Raw genomic sequence first — 16,116 nt, forward strand, 5'->3', positions numbered from 1 at the left:
AAGCAGCTGCTCACGTGGATATATAATTTGTAGGGAAAAAAAACCAAGGAAATCCCCACGGTTAATTTAGCGATACCAAATCACCAGAACCGGTAGATAAAAGTCTTACGTTGTCTTTACTATCGTGTCCTATTATATTGTGTTTATTACTACCGCTAATAACCATTGGTGTTCTTTTTCGTTTGTCTTCGTGTGATAGATTACTCATTCGTGCGTACAGTCCCTCAAAAGCAAAGTCTGTCACATTTTCTTTGATTTTGTTTATCTGTCTTTGCCCCCCTTAATGAAAAGACTTTCTTCTCAATATTCACCCATCTGTGGCATATAAAACATTTTATGGAGTCGTTTGCTAATCACAGACTCTCTGTTTTCTCTTTTTGTGACACTACAAACTGATAGACTAAAGTCCAGCAACAAAGTTAGTATCTACTGATTTGACACTTTGCTGGCGGCCACCATACCAAAATACATTGATAACCAAGTGAGTTATCACAAATCAACCACTTGAAATAATAGTTCCAATTCGTGAATAAATACAAATCATAAAACAAACCAGTCTCAATGACAACGACAGTCCCAAAAATATACGCATTCAAGGAATTCGACGACGTCGCTGGTGCTGTGGCAGACCATATCATTGCTGCGCAGAACTCGGTATTGTTCCCAAACTCTGCAATCGCTTTTTCCAAAAGGGAAAGTTGGACTACCAATACATTTGAAAACCTACCTCCGACAGTCATTCTTGATAGCGAAGAAATTCAATCAACTGGTGCTATCCACCAAACCATAAAAGATGATGAATTAACGCCGACTAATGGCTCCACCATAACTCTGTCAGCCGCCACGCCAACACCTGTATCCGGCAAAAAAACCAAAAAGAAAAAAAAAGATAAGAAGGAACAAGAAAGACGATTCAAGATTGCTATATCTGGTGGTTCCTTGATTGCGGTGTTGAATCAAGGTCTATTGAAGAGAACCGATATTGTTTGGAATAAGTGGGATATTTTCTTTGCTGATGAAAGATTGGTTCCATTTGACGATGAAGAATCAAATTATGGATTGGCTAAGCGCAAAATTTTTGACTTGATTGCAGACTCGCCATCGGGGCAGAATCATGGGTTACCAACGGTTTTCCCAATTAATGAAGCACTAATCACAGACCCTGAGGAGTGTGCCGATGATTATGAAAAGCTTTTAATTAAAAAGTTTGCATCCAAGGACTCCGTGAAGATACCAATGTTCGATTTGTTCTTGTTAGGATGTGCTCCAGACGGACATATAGCTTCTCTCTTTCCAGAAAAAGAACAGTTAAGAGAAAACCTTGCTTGGGTCATGGCAGTGAATAATGCCCCTAAAGGACCATCAGATAGAATTACTTTGAGTGTACCGGTTATTTGTCACTCTGTTAGAGTCACATTTGTGGTAGAAGGTAGTACAAAGGCTCCAATTCTCAAAACAGTATTTGAAAGACCAGATAAAGCTTTACCTAGTAGTATTGTCAATGAAGGTGCTGCAGGAAGAGTATGCTGGTTTGTAGATGATGATGCTTTGGATGATGTTATGGTCACTAAGAAGAAATACAAGTACGAAGTCGATACCTACAAGAATAAGTGAGCGTATATATACGCATGCATTTGTGGTTCTGTGGGCTATATAGTTAGTTGCGCCTCTCTCATTCTTTATTGATCTAAAAGGTTTTTCTCTTTATTGTTGTTCTTTTGGTTGTTATTTTGTTAATTCATTGGTTGCCTGTTTCACTCCTAATACAATTTATTATCACTTTTTATTTTACATGGTTATAATCTATTTCATTGATGTTATTATTATTGTTTATTATCAGTATTTACTGTAGCGGACTCTAGGGTTGTATCCAAAATGAGATTTGGCACGTGGAATTTTGAAAGACCCCAGCCCTGCAGTGCAGAAAAATGAAAGAAATCAGAGAAAAAATTGTTGTACGATGAGCAAACAACCTTATTTTTAGCCAAATAATCCTTAAAAAAAGATGCCATCTCAACTTCCTTCTTTGTCCGATGATGTTTTACAACACATTGGTAACACTCCTCTTGTTAAATTGAACAAAATTCCTCAATCTTTGGGTATCAAACCAAGAATCTTAGTTAAATGTGAATATTTTAACGCTGGTGGTTCTGTCAAGGACAGAATTGCTAAAAGAATGGTTGAAGAAGCCGAAAAAGACGGCAAAATCAAGCCAGGTTTCACTTTGATCGAGCCAACTTCTGGTAACACCGGTATTGGTTTGGCTCTTTTGGGTGCCGTTAAAGGTTACAGAACCATTATCACTTTACCAGAGAAGATGTCCAACGAAAAAGTGGCGGTGTTGAAAGCTCTTGGTGCCGAAATTGTTAGAACCCCTACTGAAGCTGCCTGGGACTCTCCAGAATCTCATATTGGTGTAGCAAAGAAATTAAACAAGGAGATCAAGGACTCTATCATTTTGGATCAATACGGAAACCCAAACAATCCTTTAGCTCATTACTACACTACTGGTTACGAAATTTACCAACAAACTGAAGGTAAAATTACTGCTTTGGTTGCCGGTGCCGGTACTGGTGGTACTGTGAGTGGTATTGCTAAATATTTGAAGGAACAAGATAAAAACATTACTGTGGTTGGTGCTGATCCTTTAGGTTCTATTTTGGCCGTTCCGGAATCTTTGAACAAAACTGACGTGACTGTTTACCAAGTTGAAGGTATCGGTTATGATTTCATCCCAGATGCTTTGAGCAGAGAATTAATCGACAAATGGTACAAGACTGAAGACAAAGAATCCTTCTACTATGCCAGAAGATTGATTAAGGAAGAAGGTTTATTAGTTGGTGGCTCATCTGGTTCTGCTTTGGCTGCTGCTGTTAGATATGCTAAAGACCATCCGGATTTGACTGAGAATGATACCATTGTCGTTGTATTGCCAGATTCTATTAGATCTTACTTGACCAAGTTTGCTGATGACGACTGGATGAGATTGAATGGCTTCTTGGATGAAAAAGATGAAAAAGATGAATTTGACAATAAGACCATCAAGGAACTTTCATTGAAGCCAGTTGTTTCCGTTTCTTTGAATGAAAAAGTTTCCAAAGTCATCAAGATTTTGCAAACCAATGGGTTTGATCAATTGCCAGTTTTGGATGCTTCTAACAAGAAACTTTTGGGTTTGATCACTTTGAGTAGTTTGTTGAAAAATCTTTCTAAGAGGACCGTTACTTTGAATGATTCCATTTCTTCCATCTTCCTTGATTTCAGAAGCTTGAAAGACTTTGACAAATCTTATGACATCAATAAGGAATCTAAATTCTCAAAGAGAAAGTTCCAAGCCATCACTCTTGATACTAAATTGTCAAGTTTGAATAAGTTCTTTGAAACTAACTCCGCTGCTATTGTTACTGATGACAAATTAGTTCCAATTCATGTTGTTACTAAGGTTGATTTGTTGTCTTACTTGAGTGGCCTTTGTAGTCTTTGATCTACGAAACTTTTTGTGTCTCTACTCTATTTTATATTTGCTAATAGATGAATGTTATTTGAATCTCTCTGTAAATTATTGATCCAGTATTTTTTGAGACGGCTGCGTGAGATTTACGAGCGCAAACTTCAGACCTAATTTTTTTTGAGTATTCGCCAAATCACAATTTAATGCTTATTAATACAATGTAATTCAGTAACTTTGTATTTCTATTTGCACCACCTGTTAATAGATTGTTCCAATTACTAAATAATAATATAATGTAAAATGTGGGAATTCTTTTCCATGATCTCTTGAAGTTCTCAGAGTAGATAAGAAACTAAAGATACTCTAAGGTTATACGGTTGAAAAGAATACGAAGATGAGAATAGAGATCAGAGTGAAGAGGATAACGATAGATAACAAATAAGTGGTGAATAAAAAGATAACAGTGACAAGGGTCGAAACTTTACGATCATAACCGCATCGTATAAAAAAAACGGATAACAAAAAGATAGCGAAGAAAAATACTAAAAAATTACGATGCTGGCAGGGTTCGAACCTACGCGGGAAATCCCAGCGCCTCACATGAAGTCAGATGACTTCCGATCTGTGGGCGACACCTTAACCACTCGGTCACAGCATCTTGTGTGTTAGTACGCCATTTTACCACCAGCAGATTAAATAAACATTTATTTTTACCCGGCCGTCAATAAATTCTAATCAATTCATACCTGTATTTCAACTAATATTGGAAATATGTGACTTTAACTTAGTTTAATTGAATTTCTTTTCTTTTTTTAAATATATTTTTATAGACTGCTGACGTTTCATTTGTTAAAATCACTAATTTCCCTTCATTTTTGGTAAACTCGTGCAATTACTTACGAGATGTTAGGTGATATCTAGTTTCAAAATATTATTGATAATGGTAACTAATCCTTCCATTCTGAAGTCTGTAATTTCTTTCAAAGATGTATAGTGAATAGCAAAAAAGGATTTTGATCCCCTTACACAAAAAGATCCAAAAATAATAAAGTACGCAATATGTAATTGAACAATACGTGCAATGGTGGTATGGATTAGCTATCAACATCCATTGTCAGCTATATGATATCTTTTCAGATCACTTCTAAATTATTACCTTAAGACGCGTTTATTTCGGGTTCAATTTCCTGTAAATATTGCCTTTAAGTCTTTAGAAACACCTGCTGCCACTAGGTATATGTTTTTTTAAAAAAGCGACAACTCAATACTCTATCAAGCCGCCGCAAGTACTGTAATCATTGAACCTTTGATCTTTATGAATTCGATCGGCAATATTTGCTTATTCATTTTATGCAGTGATCGATTGTTTGATTTGAAGTTGTGGAGGAATGAAACGGAAATCACAAAAACTTTGATATATTAATATAAATTCGCGGATATCAAGAACCACCTCCCCCCCCTCAGTCTTCAAGTTTCACCTAAAATAATCTCAGTTCTTTTGAAAATACAAATAGTATTCTTAACTTCACTTGATTGAACATATGTTTTAATAATCCACGGGAAATGGAAATTGATCTCCCATTAAATTTACCCAATTTACTATATTTTGATTTGTTGCTAACTCGTTTTCAAGCAAATGTAAATTTTATATGGTTTAATTTGCTTATTATATCTCCTCTTATAAGATACCTAAAACTCCGTACGAACTAGTTCGATTTACTTTTACTTTTGTAGCCATTTATAGTTAAAAATCTGCACGACTTAAGATAAGATTTGCACATTTTATTAATTTTACTGGCAGGTAATAGTAAATATGACCCTATATTTGCCATTATCAGCATCAAACAAATTACAATCAATATAAATTTTAAAGAGTTCTTTTTGTGGTCTAACATCGGTAATCAAGTTGAATTTCCTTGTAATAAAAAACTGATAAAAAAGTTAAAAACAAAACCGAGTTTCTTCCTAGAGAGCCAAAAAAACTCATTCATTTCTTTTTTAAACCCTCATTGAAGGTTCCTGGAATAAAAGTAAAATCTGTGTGTACAGAGTAAGAATCCTTTAACCCATCAAAAATTGACATACTATTCACAAAAATGCATGCGCTACTTAAATAGTAACTGGCTACCCATAACAAATATCTAGACATATAGACAGTTCATAGCCACTTGCTTTCCTGTTCGCTACCTCTAGAAGCCCGCGCTATAGCCTGTTCGATTTGCAATCTACCTCTCAACATTCTTTGTTTTGGTTCAACCTTAGCGCCATACCAACCGTATTTGAATCCAATTTCATGAGCGACAATTTCACCAAACCCAAGCATTAATCCGTTTATGAAAGGTAACACTAAGTTTATTGCCGAAGAAGAGATTATATCAAGAATGGAATAACTGTCTTCTTCTTCTTCAATTGATATGAGTGATTCATCGGATTCATTATTATTAGCAGCCTGATTTGCTTCGTACCCTTCGCCCGTGTTGATCATTTCAATATATTCTTGAAGTGAATTTGTCTGCAAATTAGAAGAAATAATGTCTTGGGCGTCACTCATTAGATCGAAAGTACGTGGTTCCAAATACCAAACCTAGCAATTCAAGAAACTTCCTTCTTTATATATCAAAGTCACCGCACAAAAAAAACAGAATCCAATGGATTGGACCTCTAAACGCACTACTATGTTGTGCAAGAATTACTACAGAAGCAATCGTTAAACTTACTTCTTGTATATTTTCCTATTTATTATCAAGAAATGACAAATTTGTTCATATGCCTGCCTTTTGTATAAAATTTCACCCATTAAGGAGATAACATGGATGAATCAATACCTGATTAGTACAACATCGAATAGACCCAGGTTGTAATATACAGAATCCAAAAACATCCAGTTCTCAATCTCAACTTGTAGATATAATAATAATTAAAATACATAAATGTCCGCTAATAATGACAATTATCTCAAAAGAAGAAGACGAAGACAAACAATAAGATAGATAACAACAGTGATATTATTTCTAGTACTACCTATACGGAAAATCACGATTCCGACTCGGAAATCCGCCACCAATAGAAACCGCGGTTACTGAGCCCCGGGGAGCATCATCAACTTTTCGATTAATCGAAGAGTCAGAAACTGAGACCACAGGAAGCTGACAGCATCGAATACTCATATTTGTCTTCTCTTTTTTCAGAATTTTTCCACTACGATTTCGACCTCACCATATTTGGAAGAAGTATTTTGTTATAAAAAATCCCTTCAGGGCCAAAATATCCGTGCGAGTTGGAAATTAGGAGATTTATTTTTGGGAAGAACTTGAAAATTTGTGCGGATTTTAGATTGGAACTAATATATTTGACTCCCGGGACTGATAAAGGAACAGCTGAAACATAAATTGAAATAGACATAGCCAAACAATTATCTTCTTTAATAATTGTCTCATAAATACATTATATAATTTCTTTTATTTTTTTTTTCTTTTCTCTATTTTTCGGTTGGGCAGGAGACATATATTTATAATTTACAATGAGTGCAATTTTATCAGATGATGAGGAATTTTCACAATCGCCTCTTATGATAAAGAATCTCTCCATGAACAATACTTCCGGCCAGAAACATGAAGAAGCTGATATAGTTGGTAAGTCACTAGTAGGGGTTGTGGATTGTGGTTCTAACGGTGTCAGATTTGCCATCACCTCGGTGGCTCCACACCATGCCAGAACTATGCCATGCGTGTTTAAAGATCGTTTGAATGTATCCCTTTTTGATGCCCAATATGAAAATGGTAACTGCAAAATTAACGAGAAGTCTCCCATTCCAAATGAAGTGATCTATGAAATCTGTAAAGCAATGAAGAGGTTTCAAATGATTTGTGATGATTTTGGTGTGGATGATAAATCTGTTAGGGTAGTGGCAACGGAAGCTACTCGTGAGGCTAGCAACTCCAAATATTTCAGAGAATGTATCAAACAGACGACAGGATGGGACGTCGAGTTATTGTCCAAAGAGGCCGAAGGGAGAATTGGAGCCTACGGGGTTGTTTCTTCATTTCATGTTATTCAAGGGTTGTTCTTAGATTTGGGAGGTGGGTCTACGCAATTGAACTGGATTTATTGTGAAGAAAATGGTGATGTTGAGTTTTCTAAAAAACCAATTTCTTTACCTTACGGTGCTGCTGCTTTGACAAGAAGATTGAAAACTGAAAACCAGCGTGACTTGTTTTTTGAAATAAAAGATGCTTACGCCAAAGCAATAAAGATGTTGGATATTCCTCAAAAGTTGATTGAAAAAGCGCATAAGGAGGGTGGGTTTCAACTATTTTGTTCGGGGGGTGGTTTACGTGGTTTAGGAAACTTGTTATTATCACAAAACCCAGAGTACCCAATTACTGCTGTGATTAATGGTTATGCTTGCGAAGATACCGAAATAACTTCATTGGCGAACTTTTTATTTTTGAAAAACAGGGTTCCTGATCCTAAAGCCAATATTTTCAGAGTTAGCGAGAGAAGAAAACAGCAGTTCCCAGCAATTGGTTTATTGGTATCTGCTGCATTTGAATCATTGCCTAAAATTAGGTCTATTCATTTCAGTCAGGGTGGGGTCAGAGAAGGCTCTTTATTCGAGAAATTGCCAAAGAAGATTAGATCCCAGGATCCTTTGATTGTTGCCACAAAACCCTATGCACCATTTTTGGTTGATAAATACTTGAACTTATTGAGATCAGCTATCCCAAGGGAACATGTTCCAAGGGAAGTGTATGAAAGAGTTGCCCCTGCATTGTGTAATTTAGCCTTTGTCCACACCATGTACCCGAAGGAACTTCAACCAACTGCTGCATTACAAGTTGCAACAACAGGTATCATTGCGGGCTCTCATGGTTTGAGTCATCGTATTAGAGCTTTGATTGGGATTGCTTTGTGTGAAAGATGGGGTGCTGAATTACCAGAAAATCAAGCAAAATTCAAAAATAATTTGATTTCTACAGTTTTGAAAGGATCAATTAGTAGCGATAGTGATAAATCTTCCGAAGATGTGTTCTGGACGATCTATATTGGAAAAATAATGTTCTTCATTTGTGGTATTCATCCAGGAGGCAATATCAATGAAGCGAATGCACCATTTGAATTTGAGGTTAAAACTAAAGAAATTAAAGATGATTCGGAAGCTTCTAATAAAGATGAAGAAAAGCAAACTACAGCGGCAAATAAAAAATATAAGTTTGAAACCATTGTGAGAATTGATTCCGATAATCTTAAAATTGGCTCAGGGGCAGGTAATAGAATTAAATCTATCACAAAAAAGATAAAGAAATTGAGCAAGTCATACAATATTAAGATGAAGTTCGATATACAATCGGTAAATCACAGTATTAACATAGAGAAAACTTTAAAGCATGGAGAAAGAGAAGAGGAAGATGACGAAGAATGAAGCGAAATGAATGTGTAACTATACAAAATAATGTACGTTATTATTATTATTATAATTATTACTGGTGATATAATGTATTTTCGAGTTTAATGCCTTCCTTTTTTTCTGCTCATGCTATCCATTTTATGTTATGTTGTGCCATCACTTATATGCTTTTTTTTCCATCATTATTCAGCAATAAATCACGATAAATTCTTTTTGTATACATTATTAATAAGATATGGACAATCAATTTCACGATCCCTCAACCCATGAAATACGTAGGTCATCAATTTTTTCTCGAAGCTTCCCATATTCAACAGAATTTATGGACCTTTTCAAAGGATTTTGCAATAGGAAGAGATGCTCTAATTTAGGCGAGGATTCCACATTCTCAAGCTTAGTAATATAGTTTTTCGACAACAGTAAAACATTCAAGTTGAGCAATCTATCCAAATTTTCAATCTTTTTTATCAGATTGAATCCAAGGTTCAAATTCTCTAAATTTACTAACTTTTCAAGATTTTGAATCTTTTCAATGTTGTTATGACTTAAATTCAATTTTTTCAACTTTCTCAAATCTTCTAATCCCTCAATCTTCGATAAACTATTGTAGCTCAAATCAACAATTTCCAATCTATGTAGGAATCCAAAATTATCAATTCTTAGAGGGTACCAATGCCTGATTGTTATGTCAGTCAAATATTCTAGGCTCCTGAAATCCAAAGATATCCCTCTAGCATTATTTAAATATAATGTATCTAGCGTAAAAATACTAATAGTACCTTTACAAACTCCAATTTCTTTGAAAGAATTACCTTTATGCGGATCTTTGATGCAAATTGAAAGCTTCCTAAGGTTGGGGAATCTCTCTGAATCCATGTTTTGCAAATTGAAAGTAGACGCACAATTAACAATTTCTAGCTCTTCTAGCAATGATGCATCCAAATCATCGCTATTGAGAGAATTCGTACAATAAAAACTTTTTAGAATTCTCAAATTCGGGAACCAGGAATTTTTTGGAATAAAAGTGTTCTCAATTTTTGAAAGAGTAGCTGTGACACCGTCTTGTGGATGATACAATGAATGATAAACATGCAATTCATAGAGATTTTCTTTATTCATCATTAGATTTGATCCATTTTTAATTCTGGTGTCTAGTTTAACAAGCGGTTGTGTAATTGGAGAAATATCTGTGTCACTAGTAATCTGACGTAAAAACGGTAATGAATTCAAGCTAGTTGCAATATTTCGGATCATTTCATCTGTAACGTTGTATCTAATATTGATATTGACTGCTCTTATATAATTCTTGAAAGGCGCAATCTTGTTGATCTGGGACGCATCAACCGCAAGATGGTCATAATATCTGAACTTTCTGATTGGGATATTTTCTAATTGGAATTCCAAAAAATCCCCTTCGAAGTATATTTTTTGATATTCATTGAACGGGTAGATCAACATTTCCTCAAATAGATAGCTATCAGCGCACTCCTTCACCAAAGCTGAATGTGAGTCATTGCGAATTTTTAACAAATCATTTATTTTAAGTAGTCGAAATTTATCCATTAGTTCTCCTCTGGAGAAATTTGAGTAACCGTTCATCTCTTTTATCACTTTTGAGTTTGTCAAACAAAGCGCTCAACTGAAATTTTCAAAATCAGATCTTCCTCTCCAAAGAATCAGTTTATTTTTCAAAATCCAACACACTATGACAATACCACAAAAGGCCAAAAAACAAAAACAAAAACAAACAGTTCAGAATATTTATAAGGTGTCAGTTTTCGTAGCATCTAGTGTTGGTGAAGAGTGGGTGTGTGTGTTTTTGACCTTTGTGGAAAATGCCGCGTGCATGTAGCATCTTCATAACATAGTTACGAGCCCCGACCAATACCGCGTTAGGCAGCCTTGGAAAATCAAAACTGAACAAAAAATTGCCACCACCGTAAATGGCGTTGATATTATTGGCATCCAATCTCTTTTGATAATAGCAATTATTTATCTTAATTGTGTTTAATTGCATATTTTTCTTCCCCTTTTTCCTATCTATTCACATCAAAAAAAATGAATAACTTATCAAGCTTGCAAAGAATGTTAGGCCCGGGTGGCTTTGGAGGCGCCCCAATGACCGATGGCCCAATAAGTGATAATAAAGAAACTATATATATTTCCAGTTTGGCATTGCTCAAAATGTTGAAGCATGGGACTGCTGGTGTGCCAATGGAAGTCATGGGCTTAATGTTGGGTGAGTTTGTTGATGAATATACTGTCCATGTTATAGATGTGTTTGCCATGCCCCAATCGGGTACTGGTGTTTCTGTGGAAGCTGTCGACTCAGTTTTCCAAACAAAGATGATGGATATGTTAAGACAAACTGGCCGTGATGAAAAGGTTGTTGGATGGTACCATTCCCATCCTGGTTTTGGATGTTGGTTATCTTCTGTCGATGTCAATACTCAACAATCATTTGAACAGCTAAATCCAAGATCCGTTGCAGTTGTTATTGATCCAATTCAATCTGTTAGAGGTAAGGTTGTTATCGATGCTTTTAGATTGATTAGTTCTGCCTCAGTGATGATGGGTCAAGAACCAAGACAAACCACTTCCAATATCGGTCATTTAAATAAACCAAGTATCCAAGCATTGATCCATGGTCTTAACAGAAACTACTATTCCTTAAATATTGATTATAAGAAAACAGATTTGGAAGTTAATATGTTGTTGAACTTGCATAAACAAAATTGGTCAAGCGGTTTAATTTTGAATGATTATGAGAAGAAGGATGAAAAGAACTTACAGGATATGGATAATATGGTGAAGATTGCGAAATTGTACTCTGAAAGAATTAAGGAAGAAAAAGAATTAACTGAAGAGCAGTTGAAGACAAGATATGTGGGTAAGCAGGATCCAAAGAAACATTTAGGTCAAACTTCTGATAAAAGAATAGAGGATAATATAGTTAGCATCTTGACAGGTCAAGTTAATCATGCTGTCATTCAATAGATGATTTGTTAAGTATGAAACTCCTATTTTTATGAGATGATATAAATGACAATAAAACAAAAAAAGGAAATCCTTTAGAGATTTTTGTGTATTGAAGCAAAAAAATGAAAACAAAGAAAAAGAAAATTCCGTAGATTCTGAGTAATTAAAACTTTTATATAACTAACTTTATTTTATTAACTAAAGCTTTCTTTTTAAATTGATCCCTAGCCAATGATCTGGTGTGTTTCATAAATGCGTCCAAAGAAAGCTTTCCTTTATCATGAAGCTCTGCCAAACAATAAATTGTATCATCTATGGCTTTGATTTCGGCAACCAACTTATAAAGCTGATTATAAACAGTAGTTTCCGCGCACACGATATCATCAACTTCAGGTTCTTTAAATTCTTCTGCTTCTTCAATAACCTTATTGACTTCTTCAATTTTGGATTTTAAAACATTTTGGTTTTGATTTATATCATTTATGTAGCCACTGAGAGTAGCCTTCTCATACTGTATTATGGATTCAAAGTGATTTATTACCTGGTTTATCTCGTTTAGTCTTGTGTCTTGTGAAATAAAATATGGCTCAATTTCTGATTTTGCAATACTTGATAGGGTGTGATGAATTTTATCCTTTAATTGTTCCGTATGATCATCGCTACCATTTTGAGCTAGGGTGGAATCACTATCCATCAAGTCTATCAGACTTGGCTGAGCTTGACTTTGTACAGTAGCTTGTACTTTAGGATTTGGTGGAATTGTGATTTGTACTTGGGGAATTGGGGGAACTGGACGATAATATTGTTGCCCTTGCTTTTGCCCTTGCTGTTGCTGAGGACCGGCCTCCGGCATATTAGTCAAATATCCCAGATTTTGCGATGGTGTTGCAAGGCTATATGAGGTAGAGTGTAAGTCTAATTTTGACAAGCTTGATGTGATATCTTTGGATATGGTTGGGACTTTTGGCGGTTTAGCTGGTAAAGGAGGGGCACCAATGGAATTCGAAGTGTACTGTGGCGTCAATGGTGTCTGTCGCGCCTGCTGATTTTGGTAATATTCTGGTGAGCTCTGTACTACTGATGGGACTACCTGCTTTGCTTTCCCATATACTGGTAACTCTCTGTTAAAACACTCGGACAACAAATTGCAAGTCTTTATTAAATTATGACTTGGATCTGATCCTTTCCAACCACTCAAGTACGGATTGTAGAATCTTCCATTACTGTCAATGAAGTTTCCCGGGTGAATGACCATGTCATTTGTTGGAATGACGTATATTATTGGGGGAGCATCAGGATATTGTTTTGGAACCCAAATCTCGATGGGGATTCGATAGATTGTACCATTATAAGTGCAAGGAATTGTCCCAAATAACGATAATAGAAGATCCTGTGATCCATTATCATTGATATATATCTTTGTTCTAACTTTCAAAGAGGCAAAGGACTGCAAAGTAATTGCCACATCTTGGTACGTAAATTGTGGATTCTTATATTCCTTCACATGCGTTAGTACCACGAAGGGGCGTAGACGAAGAGAAGAAGAAGAAGAAGAAGAATAGAATAGAGATCAGACTCAATAGCTTACCGGTTGTAATACTTTATATAGCCATTGTAACCATTCTTTGGGTAGTTGATTCACCATCTTTGTCTTCTATTCGACCGTATTCACAGACGGCTGTGTTTTAATTTTGTTTCGATCTCCCTTTATTACTTTTATAGCTTACGGATTATGTAAGCAACACCCTTTTATTATTACTCAACAACAATGTTCAATAAAAACTTGAGCTACACATCCTTTGAAAAGTAATAATCAGAATTGCATAAATACATTATAATATTTAGTGAAAAAAAAAATAAAGCCATAATGGATGATATAAAAAAAATATAACTTGTAAAAAAATGATTTTGAGGTTATAATACCCAAAAGACAGTAAATAAAGAAAAAAAAAAAATGAAAATTAACCATGACAGAAATATGAAAAAAAAATAGTGGTTCAGAAACTATAGATATACAGAGGCATCAGATGGTAGCAAGTAGTCAACGATCAAATATCTACGACTAATACGAAAAGTTACCAATCAAGGGTGAAGTTTAGAACATTGCATAACCAATCAATTAATCAGATTTGCTCTTCTTTTTGTCTTTTTTGTCTTTTTTTTCCTTTTTGTCCTTCTTTTCTTTCTTTTCTTTCTTTTCCTTCTTTTCCTTCTTGTCCTTCTTGTCCTTCTTTTCCTTCTTTTCCTTCTTGTCCTTCTTGTCCTTCTTTTCCTTCTTTTCTTCAGCATCAGAAGCATCACCACTTACGGTAACTTCAGCAGCGGTAGCATCTTCCATTTCAGCATCACTGTCATCACCATCAATGTTAGACAATTTGATAGCTTCGCTCATAGCGTCAACATTCTTTATTGGGGCCTTACCAGTGTCGTAAAATTCTAAACGTTCTTCCACTTGTTTCTTCAAGACTTTACCAAAGTTATTAGTTGGGTTGTCAGAGTAGTTATCAATTCTGGAAGCAATAGAACACTTGTTAGCCAAGTATCTAGAAATTCTACCCTTATTCTTAGCACTAGCCTTACCGATGAAACCAGAGTGGTAGATCAAACCATATTTAGGAGTGTTACCCTTAGTTTTCAAAGCTCTGAACAAGGCCTTTTCAGCACCCAAGATTTGGACAGTAGAAGCAGCTTGCTTGGACAAGTTAGTCAAAGAACCAGCGTGAGAGATCAATCTAGCACCAATAACTTCACCAATCAATTCAGACAAGTTTGGAGCAACAGTGTGCATCTTTTCAGTCAAGTAAGAGTATAATTGTTTACGGTAGTCAGAAATGTTAATCACACGTTCAGCAAAGGTCATAACATTTTCCATATCTTGTTCAGAAATGTCTTGACCCATGGAGATTCTGGCAGCATCAATAACTTGTTGAGCAACACCAGAGTCATCATCAAGAATAGCGGTTATGTCGTGTAATGATTCATCATTGATAGAAGATTTGTCCCTAATGAAAAAAATCAACTTGGCAAATTTGTAGTTTTCTGGGACAATCTTTGCCAATTCTGGGAAGTGCCACCCGTACCATTCCTTAGTTCTCATGGCAAAAGTGTTAATATCTTTGTCTAATTGATCCAAAAGAGCAATAGCTTGGATAATATGATTGTCATTCTTTTGAACAGAGAACTTAACCTTAGCTCTAGAGTAAGCGTGACCCAAACCTAATTGAGCTCTTTCAATATCACCTTCTTGTAAGTTCTTCAACAACTTGAAAGAGTGTAATCTGACACCTCTTAACAAATCTTGAACGAGGTCGTTTGAAATACAGTCAATAAAGCTGAAGTTTTCCTTGATGGATGGACCCAAGTTCTTGTCTGAAATACCCAATGCAACTTGTGTCTTTTTGGAGGCCTTTGGAATGTTTAATTCAATAACGGACTTCAAGTAGTCGGAAACCAAACCTTCAGAGATATCGTTGGCATTTTCCAAAGCTTGAGCAGCACCCTTGAATGGGGCAAAAGAAACCAATTCAACCATCTTGGAGAATTTGCCCAAGTCATTGAATTGTTTTTGGACTTCCTTCAAATCAGAGCTCACATCATCAGGTTGGACCTTAACCTTGAAGATCGCATACCCAGTAGGTTCTTCAAAAAGAAGATAGTCAATCTTAGCCATTTTTTATTTATTGATATAAGAGTGAACAATTCTTCAATATATCCAAACTTTAAGAGATGGGTTGGTGAAATTTTTTTTTTTTTCCGCACACACAGCATTACTGCTCTTCTCAAAAAAAAAATTTTCCTTGCTCAGGGCTCGCAATTACACCCAAACATTATACGCGATGCAATGCATTTTCGGTGTAAGGATGTTATCCCTCCAACATGACTAACGAGATATTGGCTGGGTATCTTTGTTGGAGCCGCCTGTTGTCCAGGACAACTGCAGACTGTTGTACTTCACCGGAAGAATAGAAGGATCAGACTGATTGTCCATTACAGGTAACAGAGGTTGAGGTCAGTAAGTAGTCGTATATGAGATGTTTTAACTTCAATAAATCGTTAAATCCTTCTACAGATTGAGCTAGACTGTAGTATGATACGATCCTTAAATAATAAACTACCTTCCATGATAAGTGGAAGCTCCTTTGATATTCCTATAAGTGAATATTCTATAAATAGGAGTATCATATCCAGAATCAAGGTTATTACTCTTGTAAGAGATTTACAAGTTAGCAGTTCCAGCCTCGCTTCACGTCATTCGTCAATGGGTGGGTGAACAATATCT

The 16,116-nt window shown here is 35.6% G+C and overlaps 8 protein-coding genes across 8 annotated transcripts; 4 read left to right on the top strand and 4 right to left on the bottom strand. All coding sequences in view use genetic code 12, as the record gives it.

Moving 5' to 3' along the window:
- Positions 1-561: 561 nt before the first annotated feature.
- Positions 562-1,614, top strand: DASC09_020810 (6-phosphogluconolactonase; the record flags this gene model as incomplete). The annotated part of the gene is made up of 1 exon (XM_064995684.1): positions 562-1,614. The coding sequence occupies one exon, from the start codon at positions 562-564 to the stop codon at positions 1,612-1,614; it is 1,053 nt and encodes a 350-aa protein (XP_064851756.1).
- A 391-nt stretch (positions 1,615-2,005) lies between these two features.
- On the top strand, positions 2,006-3,484 carry CYS4 (cystathionine beta-synthase CYS4; the record flags this gene model as incomplete). The annotated part of the gene is made up of 1 exon (XM_064995685.1): positions 2,006-3,484. The coding sequence occupies one exon, from the start codon at positions 2,006-2,008 to the stop codon at positions 3,482-3,484; it is 1,479 nt and encodes a 492-aa protein (XP_064851757.1).
- Positions 3,485-5,609: 2,125 nt separating this feature from the next.
- Positions 5,610-6,002, bottom strand: MIM1 (Mim1p; the record flags this gene model as incomplete). The annotated part of the gene is made up of 1 exon (XM_064995686.1): positions 5,610-6,002. The coding sequence occupies one exon, from the start codon at positions 6,000-6,002 to the stop codon at positions 5,610-5,612; it is 393 nt and encodes a 130-aa protein (XP_064851758.1).
- A 969-nt stretch (positions 6,003-6,971) lies between these two features.
- RTG2 (Rtg2p) lies at positions 6,972-8,873 on the top strand (the record flags this gene model as incomplete). Its single annotated transcript, XM_064995687.1, has 1 exon — positions 6,972-8,873. One exon carries the CDS (start codon positions 6,972-6,974, stop codon positions 8,871-8,873), a length of 1,902 nt encoding a protein of 633 aa, XP_064851759.1.
- Positions 8,874-9,107: 234 nt separating this feature from the next.
- On the bottom strand, positions 9,108-10,457 carry DASC09_020850 (uncharacterized protein; the record flags this gene model as incomplete). The annotated part of the gene is made up of 1 exon (XM_064995688.1): positions 9,108-10,457. One exon carries the CDS (start codon positions 10,455-10,457, stop codon positions 9,108-9,110), a length of 1,350 nt encoding a protein of 449 aa, XP_064851760.1.
- A 459-nt stretch (positions 10,458-10,916) lies between these two features.
- RPN11 (proteasome regulatory particle lid subunit RPN11) lies at positions 10,917-11,855 on the top strand (the record flags this gene model as incomplete). The annotated part of the gene is made up of 1 exon (XM_064995689.1): positions 10,917-11,855. The coding sequence occupies one exon, from the start codon at positions 10,917-10,919 to the stop codon at positions 11,853-11,855; it is 939 nt and encodes a 312-aa protein (XP_064851761.1).
- Positions 11,856-12,009: 154 nt separating this feature from the next.
- Positions 12,010-13,482, bottom strand: STP22 (ubiquitin-binding ESCRT-I subunit protein STP22; the record flags this gene model as incomplete). Its single annotated transcript, XM_064995690.1, has 2 exons — positions 12,010-13,335; positions 13,426-13,482. 2 exons carry the CDS (start codon positions 13,480-13,482, stop codon positions 12,010-12,012), a joined length of 1,383 nt encoding a protein of 460 aa, XP_064851762.1.
- Positions 13,483-13,956: 474 nt separating this feature from the next.
- On the bottom strand, positions 13,957-15,507 carry NOP56 (snoRNP complex protein NOP56; the record flags this gene model as incomplete). Its single annotated transcript, XM_064995691.1, has 1 exon — positions 13,957-15,507. The coding sequence occupies one exon, from the start codon at positions 15,505-15,507 to the stop codon at positions 13,957-13,959; it is 1,551 nt and encodes a 516-aa protein (XP_064851763.1).
- Between the last annotated feature and the right edge of the window lie 609 nt (positions 15,508-16,116).

This window comes from Saccharomycopsis crataegensis (assembly GCF_037102585.1).
Source record: "Saccharomycopsis crataegensis DNA, jcf7180000000074, whole genome shotgun sequence".
NCBI classification, from domain to species: domain Eukaryota; kingdom Fungi; phylum Ascomycota; class Saccharomycetes; order Ascoideales; family Saccharomycopsidaceae; genus Saccharomycopsis; species Saccharomycopsis crataegensis.